General features: G+C 37.5%; 2 protein-coding genes across 4 annotated transcripts in view; one reads left to right on the top strand and one right to left on the bottom strand.

Moving 5' to 3' along the window:
* The window catches only part of FAM185A (family with sequence similarity 185 member A), a 67,284-nt gene extending 64,870 nt beyond the window's left edge, over positions 1 to 2,414 (top strand). For all 3 annotated transcript variants that reach the window (XM_029233609.1, XM_029233608.1, XM_029233606.1), the window contains one exon: positions 1,105 to 2,414. In XM_029233609.1, the coding sequence (XP_029089442.1) occupies positions 1,105 to 1,211 (107 nt within the window). In that variant the 3' untranslated portion in view covers positions 1,212 to 2,414. The remainder of the gene's footprint in view (positions 1 to 1,104) is intronic.
* Positions 2,415 to 11,796: 9,382 nt separating this feature from the next.
* FBXL13 (F-box and leucine rich repeat protein 13) overlaps positions 11,797 to 21,738 on the bottom strand; it is a 165,190-nt gene continuing 155,248 nt past the window's right edge. The window contains exons 11-12 of the mRNA XM_029234023.1: positions 18,128 to 18,291; positions 11,797 to 11,983 (exon numbers count right to left, since the gene is read on the bottom strand). Of these exons, the coding sequence (XP_029089856.1) occupies positions 11,797 to 11,983; positions 18,128 to 18,291 (351 nt within the window). The remainder of the gene's footprint in view (positions 11,984 to 18,127; positions 18,292 to 21,738) is intronic.

Below are 21,738 nucleotides of genomic sequence, written 5' to 3'. Positions count from 1 at the left end.
AGCAGCTGGGAACATCATAAAGGAGAAAACTGTCCTAGAGAAGAGAGTTGTTTCCTGATTTGTGTGCTTGGATTCAACAAAGAAAATGTATATGATGAATTGATCCAGTGTATTCACAACATTCATCAGTTCAGATTTGACTGGTCTCTTAAGTTCAGAATTGCAGTGGATCTCCAGAGGAGGTGTAGCATCTTAACTACCTTGATTGAAAGAAAAAACAGAACTAGAAGACTAGAGATGGGAAACAAACCAGGTGAGCTCAATGATTGCCGTAGCCTATTACCTTGAGAGTGTTTCCAGGCTGCAGGGCAGGGATGGGTAACATAGGCAGAGCCCAACAGACTCACCAAGTGGAGGAGACCAGGGCTGCTAGAGTTAACAAGAGAAAGTTCCAGAGCAAACAGAGGTACACAGGGTGCCCATGACTGTTCAGCAAAGTACGGATCAGCATCTGTGTGAGGAAACCACCTGATACATGCTACAATATGAATGAACCTCATAATAATTATGCTGAAATAACCTAGATATTTTTAAAAAGACTACGTATTGTATATTTTGTGTGACTCCATTTATTAAAATCTTAGAAAATGCAACTAATCCAAAGTGACACAAAGTAGATTAGTAATTATCGAAGAATTGGTGGGGGTCGGGGGGGTTGTAGAGGTGACAGGCCGGGTGGGGCATGAGGGAAAGATTACAAAGGGGCACAAGGAAACTTAGGAGTGATGGATATGTTCATTATCTTGATTGAGGAGATGGTTTTGCAGACTTTTACATATGTAAAAACTTATTACATTACATACTTTAAATACATGTATTATTTTGTCAATTGCACTTAAATAAAGCTCTTTTTAAAACCTGCATCCAAAAAAAATACAAACAAAAAACAGAGTAGTTTCCCTTTCAGAGTTGTTCTGAGGAAAAGAAAGGAGAGAACAAGCCCAAGTAACCTATTTGCAACTCTCTTCCAACTCAGGTTGTCTTTACTAAGATTTTTGCAGTTCAAAAGTGTTTTTCAGTTTTAGAGATGTAGTGTTAGGATCTATGTAGTCAAATATTGCTCTTGTCAATCAAGATATAACTTTATGCAATTTTGTGTTTCAGGCCTCCTGAATCAAGCAAGCAAACATGAAAAATGGATTAAGGCTGATGCTCCAAAAGGCACTGTAAGCTTTAGAAGCCAAAGCTGGTTTCAGTCCCTGAAACTGTAGGACTGAGAATGGTTTGAGTTATGTTTCTAAATTTTAACAACGATTAGTAGATCTGTGACTACAAAAACTCAAATACCACTGTTCATATAAATGTTGAAAACAATAAATTGGGATGTCTTGGGGCAGCCTTTTCAAAATTTGTACTTAGCTATTAGTTTTCTTCTGTAACAAATTACCACAAACTTATTGACTTAAAATAATACCTGTTTGCCCTGGGATCTCCTGGACCCTGACTCCACCCAGCAGTAACCCAGCACTAGCCCCAGGGCCTCCCAGGGTTCTGCCATCAACCGTCAACCAGTGGCCAGCAGCATCTGCACAAGGCAGGACCTGGCAACCAAGCAGACCAGGGGCCAACCTAGCCTATCAGACCACCTACATAGTCAGCCTGCCAAAACAGAAAGACCCACACAACCCTCATAGGAGGAACCCCTAGAGCATATAACTGTTGAGAGGAGAGTGCACTGCTGGAACACAAAAGGTCACTTCTTCAAGGTTGGGAAACATAACCAACCTACCAGGTACATAAAAATAAAAACAACTAGTTAGGCAAAATGAGGCAACAGAGGAACATATTCCAAACAAAGGATTAAGATAAAACACCAGAAAAAGAGCTAAGTGAAGTGGAGATATGCAATCTAACCAAGAAAGAGTTCAGGAGTGTGATTGTACAGATGATCAAAGAACTTGGGAAACAAATGGATGCACAGAGTGAGACATTAGAAGTTTTTAACAAAGAGTTAGAAAATAGAAAGAACAACGGAACGGAGATGAAGAATACAATAACTGAAATGAAAAATACACTAGAGGGAATCAATAGTAGACTAAATGATACAGGAAAATGGATTAGTGAGCTGGAAGACAGAGTAGTGGAAATCAGTGATGCTGAAGGAAAAAAAAATGAAAAGAAATGAGGACAGTTTAGGAGACTTCTGGGACATCAAGCTCACTAATATTTGCATTATAGGATTCCCAGAAGAAGAAGAGAAAGAGAAAGGGGCTGAGAACATAATTGAAGACATAATAGCTGAAAACTTCCCTAACCTGGGAAGGGGAAACAGACATCTAAGTCCAGGAAGTGCAGTGAGCACCATACAGGATTAACCTAAAGAGGCAGACACCAAGACACATTGTAATTAAAATAGCAAAAATTAAAGATAAAAGAGAATATTAAAAGCAGCAAGGGAAAAGCAACATGTTACATAAAAGGGAACTCCCATAAGGCTATCACCTGACTTTTCAACAGAAACTCTTCAGGCCAGAGCAGCATGGCATGATATATTTGAAGTGATGAAAGGGAAAAACCAAAAACCAATAATACTCTGCAAGGCTCTCATTCAGATTTGATGAAGAGATAAAAAGCTTTACAGAGAAGCAAAAGCCAAGAGTTCAGCATCACCAAATCGGCTTTAAAGAAATGTTAAAGGAACTTCTGTAAGCAAAAAAGGACACAAGAAACATGAAAATCGTGAAAGGAGAAAGCTCATTGGTAAAGGCAAACATATAGTAAAGGTAGGAAATCATTCATGCACAAAGCTAGTAGGAAGGTTGAAAGACAAAAGTAGTAAAATTGTCTATATCCACAATAAGTAGTTAAGGGATACACAAGACAATTATATGTAAAAAATGATATCAAAAACAGTAATCATGAGGGTAGGAGAGTACAAATTCTGCGTTGTTAAAATGCATTGGAAATTAAGAGATCAGCAACTTCAAACAATCGTGTATATATAGATTGCTATATGTAAATCTCATGGTAACCACAAACCAAAAATCTATAAAAGATACACACGCAAAAAAGAAAAAGGAATCCAAACATAACACTAAAGGTAGTCATCAAATCACAAAAGAAGGAACAAAAAAGACATACAAAAACAACTCCAAAACAGTGAACAATATGGCAATAAGAATATACATATCAATAATTACTTTAAGTATAAATGGATTAAATGCTCCAATCGAAAGACATAGAGTGACTGAATGGATTCAAAAATAAGACTCATATATATGCTGCCTACAGGTGACTCACTTCAGATCTAAAGACACACACAGACTGAAAGTGAGAGGATAGAAAAAGGTATTCCATGCAAAGGGAAGTCAAAAGAAAGCCAGGGTAGCAATATTTATATCAGATGAAATAGACTTTAAAACAAAGACTGTAAGAAAAGACAAAGAAGGACATTACATAATGATCAAGGGATCAATCCAAAGAGAAGATACAACAATTGTAAATATATATGCACCCAGCATAAGCAAAGCTAAACACACAAAGCAAATATTAACAGACATACGGGGAGCAATGAACAGTAACACAATAGTAATAGGGAATTTAATACCCCATTTACATCAATGGACAGATCATCCAGACAGAAAATCAATAAGGAAACACAGGCCTTAAATGACACACTAACAAGATGGAACTTATATAAACATTCCATCAGAAAGCAGCAGAATACACATTCTTTTCAAGTGCACATGGAACATTCTCCAGGATAGATAACATGCTAGGCCAGAAAACAAGCCTTGGTAAATTTAAGAAAATTGAAATCATGTCAAGCATCTTTTCTGACCACAATGCTGTGAGACTAGAAATCAACTACAAGAAAAAAGAAAAACCTGCAAAAAATATAAACATGTGGAGGCTAAACAATATGCTACTAAACAACCAATAGATCACTGGTGAAATCAAAGAAGAGATGAATACCTGGAGACAAATGAAAACAAAAACACAACAATCTAGAATCTCCAGGATGCAGCAAAAGCAGTTCTCAGAGCACAGTTTATAGCAATACAAGCCTGCCTCAGGAAACAAGAAAAATCTCCAATACACAGCCTAACATTACACCTAAAGGAACGAGAAAAAGAAAAACAAACAAAACCCAAAATTAGTCAAAGGAAAGAAATCATAAAGGTCAGAGCAGAAATAAATGAAATAGACTCTTAAAAAAAAAAAAGAAAAGATCAGAGAAGCTAAGAGCTGGTTCTTTGAAAAAATAAAGAAAATTGATAAACCTTTAGCCAGATTCATGAAGAAAAAAAGAGGATCCAAATCAATAAAATCAGAAATGAAAAAGGGGAAGTTACAACTGATGCCATGGAAATACAGAGGATCATAAGAGACTACTAGAAACAACTATGTGTCAATAAAATGGACAATGTTGAAGAAATGGGCAAATCCTAGAAATGTACAATCTTCCAAGAGTGAACCAGCAAGAAGCAGAAAATATGAACAGACCAATTAGAAATAATGAAATTGAATTAGTAATAAAAAAAAACCCTTCCAACAAACAAAAGTCCATGACCTGATGGCTTCACAGATGAATTTTGCCAAACATTTAGAGAAGAGTTAACACTTACACTTATTATCCTATTCCAAAAAATTGAAGAGGAAGGAACACTTCCAAACTGATTCTACATGGCCAGCATCACCCTGATACCAAAAGTAGACAAAGATATCTCACACATACACAAATTACAGGCAGTTATCACTGATGAACATTGATGTAAAAATCCTCAATAAAACATTAGTAAACCGAATCCAACAATACATCAAAAGGATCATATACCATGATCAAGTGGGATTTATCCTAGGGATGCAAGAATTTTTCAATATCCACAAATCAATCAGTGTGATATGCCACATTAATGAAGAATAAAAACCATATGATCATCCCAATAGATGCAGAAAAAGCTTTTGACAAAATTCAGCATCCATTTGTGATTAAAAACTCCAGAAAGTGGGCCTAGAGGGAACACACCTCAACATAATAAAGGCCATATATGACAAACCAATGCTAACATCATACTTAGTGGTGAAAAGCTGAAAGCATTTCCTCTAAGATCAGTAACAAGACAAGGATGCCCATTCTTGCCACTTTTATTCTGCATAGTTTTGGAAGTCCTAGCCACAGCAGTCAGACAAGAAAAAGAAATAAATGGAATCCAAATTGGAAAGGAAGAAGAAAAACTACTGTTTGCAGATGACATACTATACATAGAAAATCCTGAAGATAACACCAAAAACTACTAGAGCTCATCACTAAATTTGTGAAGTTGCAGGATACAAAATTAATACACAGAAATCTGTTGTGTCTCTATACACTAACAATGAACTATCAAAAAGAGAAATTAAGAAAACAGTCCCATTTACCATCACATCAAAAAGAATAAAATACCTAGGAATAAACCTACCTAAGTAGGTAAAAGACCTGTACTTGGAAAACTATAAGACACTTACGAAAGAAATTGAAGGCAATCCAAACAGATGGAAAGGTATGCTGTGTTCATGGATTGGAAGAATTAATATTGTAAAATGACCATACTAGCCAAGGCAGTCTACAGATTCAATGCAATCTATATCAAAATACCAAGGGCATCTTTTTCACACAACTAAAATAATTATTCCTGAAATTTGTGTGGAAACACAGAAGACCCTGAATAACTAAAAAAATCTTCAGAAAGAAGAACAGAGCTGGAGGAATCATGCTCCCTGTCTTCAGACTATACTGTAAAGCTACAGTTATCAAAACAGTGTGGAATTGGCACAAAAACAGATATGTAGATCAGTGGAACAGAATAGAGACCCAGGAAATAAACCCACACACTTACAGTCAATTAATCTATGACAAAGGAGGCAAGAATATATTACAGTGAAAAAAAGTCTTTTCAATAAGTGGTGCTGGGAAAGCTGGACAGCTACATGTAAAAGACTAGAATTAGAATATTCTCTAAAACCATATGCAAAAACAAACTCAAAATGGATTAAAGATCTAAATGTAATACCAGAAAGCAAAACTTGTAGAAGAAAGCATATGCGGAACACTCTTTGACATAAATTGTAGCAATATTTTGGGAGATCTGTCTCCTAAAGCAAAGGAAATAAAAGCAAAGATAAACAAATGGAACCTAATTAAATTTAAAAGCTTTAGCACAGCAAAGGAAATCATCGACAAAATAAAAAGGCAACCTACTGAATGGGAGAAAATATTTGCAAATGATATGACCCATAGAGGTTTATATCCGAAATATACAACAGCTTTTACAACTCAACATCAAAAACAAAAGAAAAAAGAAACCTGATTAAAAAATGGGCAGAAGACCCAAATAGATATTTTTCTAAACAAGTCATACAGATGGGCACAGGCACTTGAAAAGATGCTCAACATCATTAATAATCAGAGAAATTCAAATTAAAACCCCAATGAGATATCACCTCACATTTGTCAAAATGGCTATCATTGTAAAAGATCACAAAAAATGTTGGCAAGGATGTGGAGAAAAGGCAAACTTCTTACACTTGGTGAGAATGTAAATTGGTGCAGCCACCATGGAAAACAGTATGGAGGTTTATCAAAAAAACAAAAAATAGGACTAACATGACCCAGCAGTTCCACTCCTGGGTATTTATCTGAAAAAAACAAAAATACTAATTTAAAAAGATACATGCACCCCAGTAGTCATAGCGTTATTTATGATTGGTAAAATATGGAAGCAACCTAAGTGTTCATTAACAGATGAATGGATAAAGAAGATGTACGTACACACACACACACATACACACACACACACACACACACACACACACACACAGAGGAATACTACTCAGCCATGAAAAAGAATGAAATTTTGCCATTTGCAGCAACATGGATGGACCTGGAGGGTATTATGCTAAGTGAAATAAGTCAGAGAAAGACAGATACTGTATGATATCACTTGTATGTGGAATGTAAAAAATAAAACAAACTAGTGAATATAACAAAAAAGAAGCAGACTCAGAGAACACACATCAGTGGTTACCAATGGGGAGAGGGAAGTGGGGAGGGGCAGGATAGGGGTAGGGGATTACGAGGTACAAACTACTATATATAAAATAAGCTACAAGGATATATAGTACAACACAGGAGATATAGCCAATATTTTATAATAACTATAAATGGAACATAACCTTTAAAAATTGTCAATCACTATGTTGTACACCTGAAACTTATATAATATTGTATATCAACTATACCTCATTAAAATTTTTTGAAAAATAAAATCAGTTGTAAAGCTGAAAAAACTAATACTGACACCTATGTATCAGCTCATAGTTCTGTAGGTCGAGCTCAGCATGGTTAGATTCTCTGCTCGGGTTATCCACAAGGCTGGACTTAAGGTGTTGTCCAGGCTGAGCTCTCATCTAGATGATCTGAGGAATAGTCTACTTCCAGGCTCATTTGTATTGTTGGCAAAATGCAGTTCCTTGTGACTGTGTGACTGAGATCTCTGTTTCCATGCTGGCTGTCAGTTGGCAATCACTCTAAATTTCTAGAGGCCACCTGCATCTCTTTTATATGGCCTTCTCTTCAGGCCAGCACTAATGCAATCAGTCCTTGTCATGCTGTGAATATCTGAGCTCTTTTTCTGCAGCCACCTTGGGATAACTCTGCTTTTAAAGAGCTCAGAGGATTAGGTCAGGCCTACTCAGGATAATCTTTGTTTTGCCATATAATGTAACAGTCATGGAGTGATATCTCATCATATTCATAGTTTCCACTTATACTCAAGAAGAAGACATTTTACAAAAATATAGGTAATAGGGGGCAGCTATTTTGAAATTCTTTGTACCAGAGCTCTTGTGTAACATGTTTTCTACTTAGTATTGTGCTTACTATGACAACAGTATAGCTTTAAGCTGTGAATAAAACACATCACAAATATGATGCAGTTGCTACTGATTCTTATTTTTTGTATGTAATTTAAGACATAATGCATTGCGGGGAGGGGGCATTCAGCTACTTTATAGCCTGGTGTATGAAGACAGATTTTCACTTTTACAATGGCGTACTATATAAAGTTATTTTATGAATTCTCTTTCTTTCAAACCTTACATGTTTATTCCTGGAACATTTAAACTATACAACACTGAATAGGCCTATCTACTGAACTGTATTTCTTATGCTTAGGATAAATCAGTTCTTAAGCTCCGATTTTCTAATAAACCTTTCCAAATATGACTTGTAATAGTCTCTTTTTGTTAATATTTTATTTGCAGTTCTGTCTTTAACTTCTTATTTATAAAACAAAAAGTCAGCTTTGCGGGGTGTCTCAGAGTCACTTTTTAGTTCACCCTTCATGAAATCAAAATTTGTATGAGTTTGGACAACACTTACATGTTAGTATGTTTGATGTGGTTGTGGTGTGTGTGTGTTAAATTATTAAGTAGAGGAAACTGGGAAGCAATGAGGCAATTTTTATAATCTTTTTCACCTTATGCAATTATATAAATACTTTCATGACTAAAAATGAAGTTTATGAAGTTTGTCAACAACAGCCAGAAAGGTCATGAGCATAAACAGCAGTCAACTGTATTTAAAATTATTAAAGGTAATGGTACATCTTTGGATAACATAGTCAAGTCCAAACAGAAAGGAAATGTGACATATTTTACTCTCTTGAACACAGACCTATATATTTCAAATGCTTAAGATCTGAAGACCTAAGTAATATTTTGAATACCTTGAGTACTTTGCACTGAGAACTTAAAGATTTCACCACCTGTTCTCTCTACTCCTTGCTCCCCTTTCATAGCCCACTTTTTCTAACACCTACCCTTTTTCTTTCATTTCTGTAACTATAAAATGTGTCTCCTCATAATTAACAAATGTGTCTCCTCTTCTTGTTTAAAAGAAGACCTTACTCAAAGAGTTTTTGGAGCAGACTTTGACAGTTAAATACCCTGCCTGGTTTCTAGAGAACATAACGGGGTATGTTTCTTCTTAACCCTGGTCTTCCCCATGCACGTGTTTTTCCTTTAGAAAGCAGTTGCCTCCTGTATAGGTCTCTCCAGTTGTGTGCTTGTGACAGTTAGGGGTCAGAAGCCAATTTATATGCAGCTGCCAGAATCTCCAAATTTAGTTAAAAATCACCCTCTGGAACAGTCATCTTATGTCCGTTGGGTTAGGTCTTAAAATTTCCTACTCGGCTGATTCCCCAGTCTACTTCCAGGAACCATTCTACAGCTAAATGATACTACGTACTTCAAAAACTTTCAAAACCAACTTAAGAAAGGGGAGAATTACTAAAAGCATTTAGTTGATATCAGAATACCCTATAATAATACCTTGTAAAATACCTTTTAAAAAAATAAGACCTTTAAAAACTTTTCAAAATAACTTTCATATCTTTTACCTTAAGTTTTATCCTTACTTCACATTTGTGGGGTACAAAAGACAGTAACCCCATTTAAGAGATGAGTAATGGAGGAAATAGAAAGGTTAAAAGACTGATCTAATATTACCAACATTGTTTGTGGCAGTCAGAACAGATTTCTTCCTTTCCTGGACTCTATAAACATCAGTGTTACGTAGTATCAAATAATGATACACTGGCATGTGATCATTTGAATTCTGTTAAAATCCAAAGGGAGTTATCTTTTACCAGAATGGTAAAAATTCATAGATTAAAGCTTTTAAAAATTAATCTGTAGATACACAATCAGTAACCCGTATCTCCTAGCATAAAATTGGGAGCTTTTTTGATATACCATAGTTTGAAAAATTCTTCCATAGTGCAAATTTGATTAAAAGATCTTTCTGTTTTTTAAGGAGCCTCCATACTGTTCCATAGTGGCTGTACCAATTTACATTTCCACCAACCGTATAGGAGGGTTCCCTTTCTCCACTCCCTCCCCAGCATTTATGACTGTAGCCATTCTGATCAGAGTGAGGTAATACCTCATTATAATTTTGATTTGCATTTCTCTAATATTTAGTGATGTTGAGCATTTTTTCATGTGCCTGTTGGCCATCTGTATGTCTTTTTTTGGAGAAATGTCCATTTAGATCTTCTGCCCATATTTGTATTGGGTTGTTTGGGGTTTTTTGATATTGAGCTATATGAGCTGTTTGTATATGTTGTAAATCCCTTGTCTGTTGCATCATTTGCAAATATTTTCTCCCATTCTGTAGGTTGTCTTTTCATTTTGTTTAAGGTTTCCTTTGCTGTGCAAAAGCTTTTAAGTTTAATTAGGTCCCATTTGTTTATTTTTGATTTTATTTCCATTACTCTAGGAGATGGATCCAAAAAGATATTTCTGCAATTTATGTCAGAGTGTTCTGCCTGTGTTTTCCTCTAGGAGATTTATAGTATTTGGTCTTACATTTTAGGTCTTCAATCTACTTTGAGTTTATTTTCGTATATGGTGTTAGAGAATGTTATAATCTCTTTCTTTTATATATAGCTGTCCAGTTTTCCCAGCACCACTTATTGAGGAGACTCTTTTCTCCATTGTATCTTCTTGTCTCCTTTGTCATAGATTAATTGACCATAGGTGTGTGTGTTTATTTCTGGGCTTTCTATTCTCTTCCATTGACCTATATTTCTGTTTTTGTGCCAGTACCATACTTTCTTGATTACTGTAGCTTTGTAGTATAGTCTGAAGTCACAGAGTCTCATTCCTCCTGCTCTGCTTTTCTTTCTCAAGATTGCTTTGGCTATTCAGGATCTATTGTGTTTCCATACAAATTAAAAATTTATTTTTGTTCTAGTTCTGTGGAAAGTGCCATTGGTAAATTGATAGGGATTGCACTGAATCTATAGATTGCTTTGGGTAGTATAGTCATTTTAAAAAATATTGATTCTTCCAATTCAAGAACACGTTATATCTTTCCATCTGTTTGTGTCATCTTCAATTTCTTTCATATGATCCAGCAATCCCACTCCTGGTCATATATCCAGAAAAAACTATAATTCGAAAAGATACTTGCACCCCAATGTTCATTGAAGCACTATTTGCAATAGCCAAGACATGGAAGCAACCTAAGTGTCCATCAACAGATGAATGGAGAAAGAAGATGTGGGGTGTGTGTGTGTGTGTGTGTGTGTGTGTGTGTGTGTAAAATGGAAAATTAGTCTTAAAAATAATGAAGTAATACCATTTGCAGCAACAAGGATGAACCTAGAGATTATCACATTAAGTGAAGTAAGCTAGACAAAGACAAATATCATATGACATCTCTTATACATGGAATCTAAAAAAGGAAAAGATACAAATGAACTTATTTACAAAACAAAAATAGACCCACAGACATAGAAAGCAAACTTACGGTTACCAAAGGGGAAAGGTGGTAGGGGGAGAGATAAATTAGGAGTCTGGGATAAACATGTACTGACTACTATATGTAAAATATACATAGATCCTTGAAGTCATTGCGCTTACTCAAACTCTTACTCTGATTTATATAGCCTTCTGCTTTCTTTTCTAAAGAGAAGCTTCTAAATTCCTTGTCAATAACATCACATTTCTCAGGATTGTTTCGTACAACTGTAACCTTAAATTTGATAATCTCATCAAAACTATTGGTTTGATTAAGGTAAATTTAAGTGGAAAATTTACATGGTAGCAGTGCTTGATTTGGCTTTTTAAAATCATGATTATTAGACAGAAGAACTTATAGATGTATTTAGAAACATTTGTAGCTGGAATAAGAATCTGGAGATGATTTGCTGTTTGTTTACACAGTTAAGATCCAGCTAGTAAAAATACTTGGACGAAATGAAGTTGCCAAGTTCTACATTTTTTGTTCTTCCTGCTTGAGGTTGAAGGTCATACTGCTTCCTCTTCACTACTGTATGTTGACTCTTCCGCCATCAATTCTGAATCTTTAAGTTGTGTTATATCTTGTTGCTCTGGAAGAGGCTTGCCTTCGCAATCATAGCCAAACCAAAGTGGAGGGTCAGTAGCATTATATTCCTGCTGCTGAACTATAGATGACATTCTCTTAGCTGCTTCTCTGTAATAACAGTGGTGAGCATTAGCTAGTTGCAGAAGTAATCACTAGTGCAGAATTTTCAAACTAGATCACATTTGGAATTAAAGAACTCACTGTCACAACTTGAATTCATTTCACATCTCTCTTGCCTTCCTGATGGGGAGGATGTGGGTAAATTGTGCTAATAATCAGGATCCCAAAGCTTAAGTAGCTCAATAGTTCTCTGGTTCATCCAGTTCAGAGATTAACAGATACAGTAAATGGGTAAGGAAACTGCATGGCCATGGCGTAGGAACACTGAGGGCACTCTATAGCACTCTTAAATGAGCACTCTGTCTGATATTTCCAGTTTCTTTGATGAGGGAGTATCCTAACCAACCAACCTGTGAAGGCTGGCCATGCAACAGAGCAGGAGCTCTTAACCTAGAGTCCACAGATCCCTGTTGGATACATGGATGAACTTCAGGGAAGCCCACGAACTCCCTGAAAATTCATGCAGTTTTTTATCTACTATGTATTTTTTTGAGGGGAGGGTTTGTGACTTTCATCGAAGTCTCAAAAGGTGTTCCATGGTCAAAATGACTAAAAATATTGTTACGGTCTCTCTTAGGAGGAAGGAAGCAAAGAAGTCATCTAAAAGTTGTTCAGGACCCCAATTCCAACATGGTGGGAGGAGGGCATTCCCGACACCACCAAGCAATTCTCAGACACCAGCTGGATGTCCTATAATTCAACTCAATTCTGATGCTATCTACCTGGAAATCGTGTTAGATTCCACAAATTAAGGGCTCAGTTCCACAGATCACCCTTCACTTCAGATACCAGGTTGTTACCTGGGCTTCTGATCTACCAGCTAGAGCTGCTCACAGGACACAAACATTTTACTTGCTGGGTCACTGGTTCATTAAAGGATATTACTCAAGAACAACCAGGTATCAGAGATGCATAGGGCAAGGTATAGGGAAAGGATGCTGAGCTTCTGTGCTCTCTCCAGGCATACCACTCTCCAAATATATATGAGAAATATATTTTGATCATCTGAATGACCAAATGTATATGTCTTGTAAAGCACAATATTGCAGCATCAGAAAAAAAAAGTATATCTAACTTGAAAATAATGTCATTTCCAAGACAGAAGGATTTTCCTAGAAAGTTGTTTTGAATCTTCAGACCAGTACCAAACAGGAAATGAGTAATTGGCAGCTTCCCTAGGATCAGAAATGAGTAATGTTTGCCCACATACGGGCTACTTTGCCTGTTTTTGCTGTATATTACGATGAGTTATTAATTGCAGCAGTTTGGAAACAGTCATTGATATGGAGGCTGATATTATCATATACTTTGGCTTAAGTTTGTGCTCAATGGCTATATGAGTTCTAGTAGCGTAATGAAATCAAAAAGGCTAAGGTACATCAGTTGTTTGAAATACTGTTTCACTTGAATCAAATCTTAGGTGTTTTAAAATAACTGTAAGCAAACTCAGCAGGGAGACAACCAAAGCATTGCCAATTCTGTCTCTTACCACATTGCTGTTTGGCTAATACATTTGCACTTGCAAAACTTTAAAGAAGTTTAAAAAACAATTTGAATAAAAACAATTGTTATACTAATTTCTAGTTCTGAGCCACCAATCCTTGTGGATTAAAACTTGGCAAACAGGTGTCTTCTCTTTCGAGAAACACTTATTCTGAAATTTGAAAATGATAAGTTTATAGTCAAATATATAAAATTTTATATTCTGTTAATTTTTTAATCTTTTTTTAAAAGTTTGATCCTGGGCTTCCCTGGTGGTGCAGTGGTTGAGAGTCCGCCTGCCGATGCAGGGGACACGGGTTCGTGCCCCGGTCCGGGAAGATCCCACATGCCGTGGAGCGGCTAGGCCCGTGAGCCATGGCCGCTGAGCCTGCGCGTCCGGAGCCTGTGCTCCGCGACGGGAGAGGCCACAACAGTGAGAGGCCCGCGTACCGCAAAAGAAAAAAAAGTGTGATCCTATGTTTTAAACTTCTTGTATAATCTTTCTGTGTCCTCTAAGTAGGATATTATTTTTGCATAATGTAAACACAAGCATTTTTGAAAAGTATCAGGAAACTTGAAAATGTAGAAACTGAATGCTCCTGCCAGAAACATGTCTGTCTGTTTGTCTCAAACTCCCTCTCTCTCTTTTAATAGCTTAATGCTCTAGTATAGATGGGAGCTGGGAAATATTGAAAAGAAAATGTCTACTTAGGACTCACTGTGTGTTCTAAGTTTCTTCAAGTGCATGTGGGATCCTTTGAGTACCTTCTGCTCAGGTACTTAGGCCTGAGTGACTCCAAGAACTTGTAGGAAATGATTTGGGAATTGAAGCCGTCTACTGCAATGGTTAGTCATTACACATTTAACCTGGCGAGAGAGGTTTCTTTGGATCAGTATAGAACAATGATTTTCAAACACGATATGCCACACAGTTGTAAAGTATCAGCTGGTTAATAATAATGATATTTTGAAGTTTGTAAGTGATTTTTGTTTTTTATAAATTAAAGGGGATTCAAGGTTATCCCTGTAATAACATCACTTGCCCTCACATTTCCTTCTAGTTTCTTGAGTAAGCTGAAAGAAAGGGGAATTTGGAGCCTACATCAAAGACTACTTGTAATCAGCCTCTTATTTATGCATCAGCAAGTAAATTGGGCAAACAGTACTTGTCTCCCCTTATTGATCAAATCTCTTGAATGTTAGAGCCTTAAAAAACTTGAAAATCACTAATCTAAAGATAAAAGAGCAGCATAATAGTGATAAGATCTAGGTACAAAGTATGGCTCTGTCTTTTATTTGTATGACTTTGGGTATGTTATTTAAGCTGGTTATACCAGTTTCCTTATTCATTTTTATGGTAATAGGGTATTTGTGAGGATTAGATAATAAACATAAAATAAGATTTAGCACATACATGGCAAGTGATAATTGTTAAGTAATATTATTTGTTCATATTAATAATAAAATTCAGTAGGTCCAAATTACAAGGGCCTTACCACAAAGACCTTTCCGTGAGCTAGAGAGGAGAACTCTGAGATTTATTTCCTAACAACACAGATCTTAGAGTACCTAGGTAGTAATTTATGCTGCCAGGAACTGCTAAATAAGGTCCTCAAGGAATCTCTGTACTGCTGTTTGGGGCTCTGAAGACCACCTAGACTTTCTCTACTCATCTCTCTAAAGTTTAAAGTTTTCGACTCCAGACACAAAAATATCAGAAAGGTCCCTTTGCTCTTTGCTAATTATAGACTTAATGGCTCTTCTGCCTCTTTGTGATTCAGACCCTCCTGGGTTGTGGAGACTATTGTTTGGGTCTTTCTCCCTCTTTTCCACTATGCTTTTCTTCATCTCCATTGCCTGTCTTGCTTTCCCCACAGAGGTCCATAAATTGAAAGGTTAGTTGAATACAACTGCTTCAAATGTAGACAGCTAGATTTTCCCGTCAAATTTATAATCTCAGTTATTACTTATTTCTCCTTGAATTAAAGGAGCCTTTATTATGTCTCCACATGGGACTTCTGGAATCACTTTCTGGGATCCCTTCAGGCTCTGGGGTTGTAGAATAACAGCATATCTCATGCTGGAAGTGCTTCAGCCAATTTGCTCATTGACCAAAAGTTTGCTACTCCCCTAGTTCAGATAGGGTGGGCTGAACAGACCTCTTTGATTTGTAAAGCTGGTGCAGTGTTTTCAGATTCCATTGAGTATGGGGGAATTTGTATATAAAACAGTTTCTTCTGAGGGCTATAATTGGATTTTAAGGGCTGCATTGTATACTTTTATGTCCAAATGGAATCAGATGTGTGGGAATACATTGCTTTGTGATTCAAAGTCATTGAACTTCTTCCCAAGAAAAATCTCCTATATCCTAACTACCAAATGTTCCATTTCACCCAGACAAAACAAAGCTCTTGCTGTTTAGGGAGCAAGAGCAAACAACTGTGCTTTTTTAGAGTGAACATAGGTAGGGGATTAGATGTCATCATGAGCTTGTGTCTTGAAGGGTCCACATTCTCTGCAGCACTTCCAGTTCCACCCAAGAATCCCATGGATCTAAGTGGAGAAGAAGATGCTCTACGGTCTCTAGAGCTGACCCCAAACAGCAGAATGTGGCCAGGCCTTACCACTTCTCTAATCAGTTTTGAAGCCCAAGCATCTTGGGCTTGACTGACAAACAGCATCCTCTCCTAGAAGCAGGATGTCAAGAACAGATGCTCCTGGAGCCTAACTAGTCTATCCACCCTGCTGCGGGGATAGCCCTTCTCCATTGCTAGACAAGGATAGAATCAGAGAATTCTAGGCCTCTTTCTTGCTGGATCTTAGCAGGAGTGGAGCTATAAGGGAGAGTACCTTGGTTTGGCCTCTTTAGACAATGAGATGGGCAGACAAGCCAGCTCCCTTCTAGGTATTAGGGCCAAGTCTCTGTCTGCTTCTTGCTCATAGGGACAGGCAGGCTTGGTGGTAGAAAACAAAATAGGCCTTTTGGCTGTCCTGGATTACGTAAAGGAATTTTCCATAGATTCAGTTAGCTAACTAGAGTTTTGCATTGGGTTTTGGGGGCCAAACCCTAGTAGTAAAATCCTACTTGTTTTATTTTCTTTGCGTATTTTTATCTAAGGACCTTGCAAGAGGAGTGGGTAGTCAAAGGCAGGAATTGGAAATTACTAGATATCTTGGGTCTTCTTGACCAAGCACCATATTTATTACACTTTAACATCCCATACCATGATTACGTTCACCATGTTTAGGATCAGAGAGGCCCTGGCTAGAAAGTCTTCATTCATTCTACTTAAAATGCTACATTTTAGAAGTTCAATAATATTACCTCCCCAAAATAATGATCGGCAAAATAAAGTCAAAAGATTAGAAGCTAAACTCCTTTGTGTAATATATTAATTCATTTACTGTCATCTTGCCCAAAGTTGGCTGTTTAACGATATGACAGGGTCAGCAGGGACTCGTAGGACCTCATTTCATGGTATACACTTTAAATGAAGTTAATAATATCCATGTCAGTCGTCTCCAGACCTATCAAGAAGGGCTGTGTCTCTACTCCTCTCCAAAAATTTTTAAGAACCTGCTCCCTTTTTTCTGATCCACCTTCAGTTGGCTGCCTTCCTCCCTGGCAAGCCTGGGCCCAGTGGGAGTGCCTATTTTACAAGTAATAGTTTTGTTTTTGTTTTGTTTTTCATTTCATTTTAGCATACACATCCTTAGATCAGAAATCATTTTCTTCCTCAGGCATCAAGTGACCAGATCTCATGGTTCAGCTCATGCCAGGGCTGCTTAATTAAGAAAGTTCTTCTGTGAAATCTACATGCTTAGAACACATTATGTACTTTGTACTTTGATAATATTAATTCTTAGTATTCATTTTTCCAACCTTCAGAAAAGAACCTGACCTTCAGGGATTGGTCAAGAATTCTCATTTGAACACTCCACAGGTTACTTCAAGAGGTCAGTTAAAATACTTGCACATTTTTACTTTCAGTCAATAGGAAAAAAAAATGAACAATGGAACAAATAACTGCTTTCTATCTAAAAACTCACAGGGTGGACACCTAATACCTTCTACCTTTATAGATTGCTTATTTACCCAACTGTTATTTCATTGGAAACATTTTGTAAATTGAGTAAATAGGCATTTGGCCTGTAGCAGTCATCAGAATACCTTACTCTGAGCTCTAGATCTTAGTTAAATAACAACTGTCAAACAAATAGCTTTGGGAGGGATGGGGCTCTTAGGATAACTGTTAATAATTTGTCCATAATTGTGAGCTAGTTTAGTCTGATTAGTTTCTTAACCCCTAGAGGAGATTAACTGAATGGAAATATTTTGAGAGAGAAGTAGAGGAAGAGCTAGTGATTATTCTATGAGGAGCAGAGTTAAGGCTTTGAGCATCTGCATGGTCAAAGAAGGGGAAGTACTAAGAGTAGAAGGGCTACTGGGAAAGGAATGTGAAGCCACAAAGACTATTTTAGAGGGAGCTTCCCTTGGTTCAGCCCAAAATATTGGCTTCAATTAGGTAAAAAATAAAATGAAACCTTCCTAACTCTGAAAACCACTACGTATTATGAATGCTGTGGTGACATATTCTATTTTCTCAGAAAGTAGTTCTTAAAGTTTTTCATATTCAGGTACATACTTACTTGGAAATATGTCTGCAGTATAGCATCTTTAGGATCCGGAGTTGTTTGCAGCCCATCTGAAGGTTCACAAGCATTTGGTCAGTAAGCAGGATACAACCGGAAACATCCAAAACGTACAGGTCATGGCATTTTGCCGATAACATCTCCAATGCTGAGTCAGTAACCTAAACACACAGCCAAAGTAACTCTGAGTATTCCAACAAACTCCATCCCAGGGAAGAATAGTGTATTGGTCAGTTTGGGCTGCTATAACAAAATACCACAGACTAGATGGTTTAAATAGCATACATTTATTTCTCACAGTTCTAGAGGCTGAGGAGTCCAAGATCAAGTTACCCGCAGGTTCAGTGTCTGGTGAGGGCCCTCTTCCTGGTTTGCAGATGGCTACCTTCTTGCTGTAGCCTCACATGGCAGAGAGTGAGCTCTAGTTTCTTCCTATTCTTTAAGGACACTAATTCCATCATGGGGGCTCTACCCTTGTGACCTCGGTCTAAACCTAATTAGCCCCCCAAAGCCTCACCTCCTAATACTATCACATCAGGGATGAGGGTTTCAACATACGAATTTTGGAAGGACATAAATACTCCGTCCATAACAAATAGAATCAGAACCATTGTGGATTCTCTTTAACTAGCTTGTCACGTGATGAGCCTATATAACTCAAGTTAGTGATTTAAGTCTGTTTCCAGAACAGTAAAATGTCTGTTTCAAGTGGCACTAATAGAATTTGTGATCTTGCTGTTATTTTCATTTTAGAGTTGTCTGTTTGGGATTGGAAACTTCATCAAAATTTCCCTGGTAATACCTGTCACACCAATATGAGCAGTTTATGAAATGCTGCAGTAATGGGATTTAACTTTAAACTTGAAATCCACTGTAAGGCATCATCAATTTGAGAAACATAAGTTTAATGACATCACATGTTACAAAACTATAAAATATATATATACACTGAAGTTAACCTGCAGACAGGATCAGATTGCTGTGAGAAGGGATCTGGACATCTCTGATGATTTGTGTATGGAGTAATTGGTTCTGGAAAGGGACAGGTAGGTAAGACAGATGTTTGTAGGCAGCAGGGGAGAGAAGAGTAGAAGCCACAGAGACTGCATGAATCTCACTCTGAGAATTTCTGCTCAGGGTTCCAGTATCTTGAGAGTTTGCCCAGATGTTCTGCAGAGGTAATTCAACTCCACTTCTTGGATTACTTCACTTACTCAAGGTTTAGCTTTTGAATTTATAGCTGAACTGGGACTTGCTGCAAAATCAACTAGATTACTCTCCCCAAAGGAATTTTTTTCCAACTGGATTTAATTTCTTATTTTAAATGTTTGAACATTCTAAAAAACATGCCATGAGGCTAAGCTCTTGTTTTTAACATAAAATTGAGAGAATTATGCCAAAAAACCCTTCAGTTTGAAATGTATACTTTTTATGTTTGGAAAAATAGATGTCATTGTCTAAGCATGCCCTGTTTCCAGAACTTGCTAAGAATCAAGGTTTAACATTGCATCTGATTCTCACAAAAATGCTTCAGACATTTTTGCTATTCTTTGTGGGTCTCTGAAGATCTAATGTCACTGGGGGTGGGGGTTAACCCTCAGAATTGTAGAGAAAAGGAAAGACAATGAGATGATGGAAAAATCCTGGATAGGTAGAGCTCAGAGTGCTAGGTTTTATTGATACCGGGGGAACTGAAAAGGAGCCCAACATTTCCTGTAGATCAGAATCCCAAATGTTCAGTGACTGAGGTGATGTTTTGGGGACTTATGGGAGCTGGAAACTGGAGGTGGAGATGACTGGCCATGCTCTTAACTCCCAGATACATGGTCTTGATCTCAGTCCTACTGAGCAGAGATTATGTTATTCTCATTTTAGTGCTGGGTGGGATGAGGTCACAGTACTACTCACTGACCTTGGCGGCGAGCTGGTTGAAGGGACCTTCCAGGAGGTGGACAAGATGGCCATTCAAGATTGACCCATGGGCTTTTGGGAAACCTAGCCTAGAATGATGAGCCAGACACTAATGTGTTTCATGGCTCATCAGAAGCAATGGAACTGAAATATATTAGACAGGACCACAGCCTTATGATTTCTGAGGCTGTGAGGAGTGTTCACATTGGCCCAACTTAAGGTCACTACATCTTCTGAATCAGGATACTCATTTCACCTGCATAGATGGTAAAGCTAAATCCTCCCTTACATTGAGGTTCTGAAATAACTACTCCCCTTCCTTTTTCTCAGCGTAGATCTTCTGTGTAGAGTGATTCATTTTATAATATCTTACTTGTGTGATATCCTCCTTAGTTTCTAGGCTGCAAGACAATATCCACCGCACGATTTATAGAAGGAACTCTCAGTTTTTCCTTACCAAAAAACAAACCAAAGTGAAACGAAACAACAACAAAAAATTCTCTGCCTCAATTCCTGTTCTCATTGGAGTCTTTCCTTTTCTCATTCTCCTACTTTCCTCCCTTATTAGTGGAGCCTCTTAAAAGCCCAGTCGACATCTGTGCCTGCTTTACAGCCAAGGCAGTTCCCAGTGAGCCATGTGTTACCCATGTGTCCGTGTGCAGTGGAAGCAAGGACCCTGCGAGCCATGACTGCTCAAGCTGCAGAGGGTTCATGGTCAGTGCTGCTAGTGTCCTGAGTTCCTTGATCCAGCTCACTTCTAGAACCAGATGATGTTGACCGGAAAGGCATCGGGTTTCCCTAGTTCTAAACAAGTACACTATTGAACAAAGGAGCTTTACTGTGAATTTTTCAGATTAATGTCATGATTCACCATGTCTTTCCCACCACTGCCTCCTTTTCCTTATTGTGGCACAGTTAATGATGGAGGAATCAGGAGTTCCTAGCATCACTTTCTTAATCTACTCACCACCCAGACTAAACAACTGAGAAGCTGAATTTTTAGACTAGCTAGAATGAAGGCATCTTGAAATGTCAGGTGATGCTTTGGTAAACAGAAGCCCATCAGTGTGCACAATAGAAGAGGACAAGGTTGTTAATAACCTTGCAATTTCTGAGGATTTTTTTTAGTTTTCTTCCCTCTGAGTATTTTACTTCCTCTAAGTTTTTCCTGTTAATTTGGTTTGGTCTTTATCTTCCACTTTAGAGGCTTTTCTCTTAAGTCTAGTCTCTTATGTCCTTGATGTCTGCTCATGATTAATAGTGGAGAGCTAAAAGCTGATTGGAAGGTCTGAGTGCATGATATGGGCCTTCTCTACATTAAACTTCAATGGTTTAGATGGCTTATTTGTTGGAAAATCCACATATGTCAGTATTTTTCAATCTTTCATCTTGGGCTAGTCAGAGTCCCCAGAAAAGAGGCTTCCAATCTGCTGCCTGGAGGCAGAGATCTGGCACCCATACTCTGAATGCTCTGTTGGAAAAGTGCTGAATGTCTCTGCGTTCAGCATTTAGTCACTTAATTCCCATTTTCATTTTTGTACCCAAGCTCTCAATTATACATGAGTCTCCCAGCTCAGCAACCTTCTGTTTTATTATCTGGAGAGCAGATAGTAGAGAGATTTCAGTCCCCCCCTCCCAGAGGACATTTAGCAATATCTGGAGACATTTTTTATTGTTATGACTGGAGGTGTGGGGGG

The sequence above is a fragment of the Monodon monoceros genome, unplaced genomic scaffold (genome assembly GCF_005190385.1).
Source record: "Monodon monoceros isolate NGI ecotype Baffin Bay Population unplaced genomic scaffold, NGI_Narwhal_1 Super_Scaffold_2, whole genome shotgun sequence".
Taxonomy (NCBI): domain Eukaryota; kingdom Metazoa; phylum Chordata; class Mammalia; order Artiodactyla; family Monodontidae; genus Monodon; species Monodon monoceros.
This window is presented reverse-complemented; position numbering and strand designations above follow the sequence as displayed.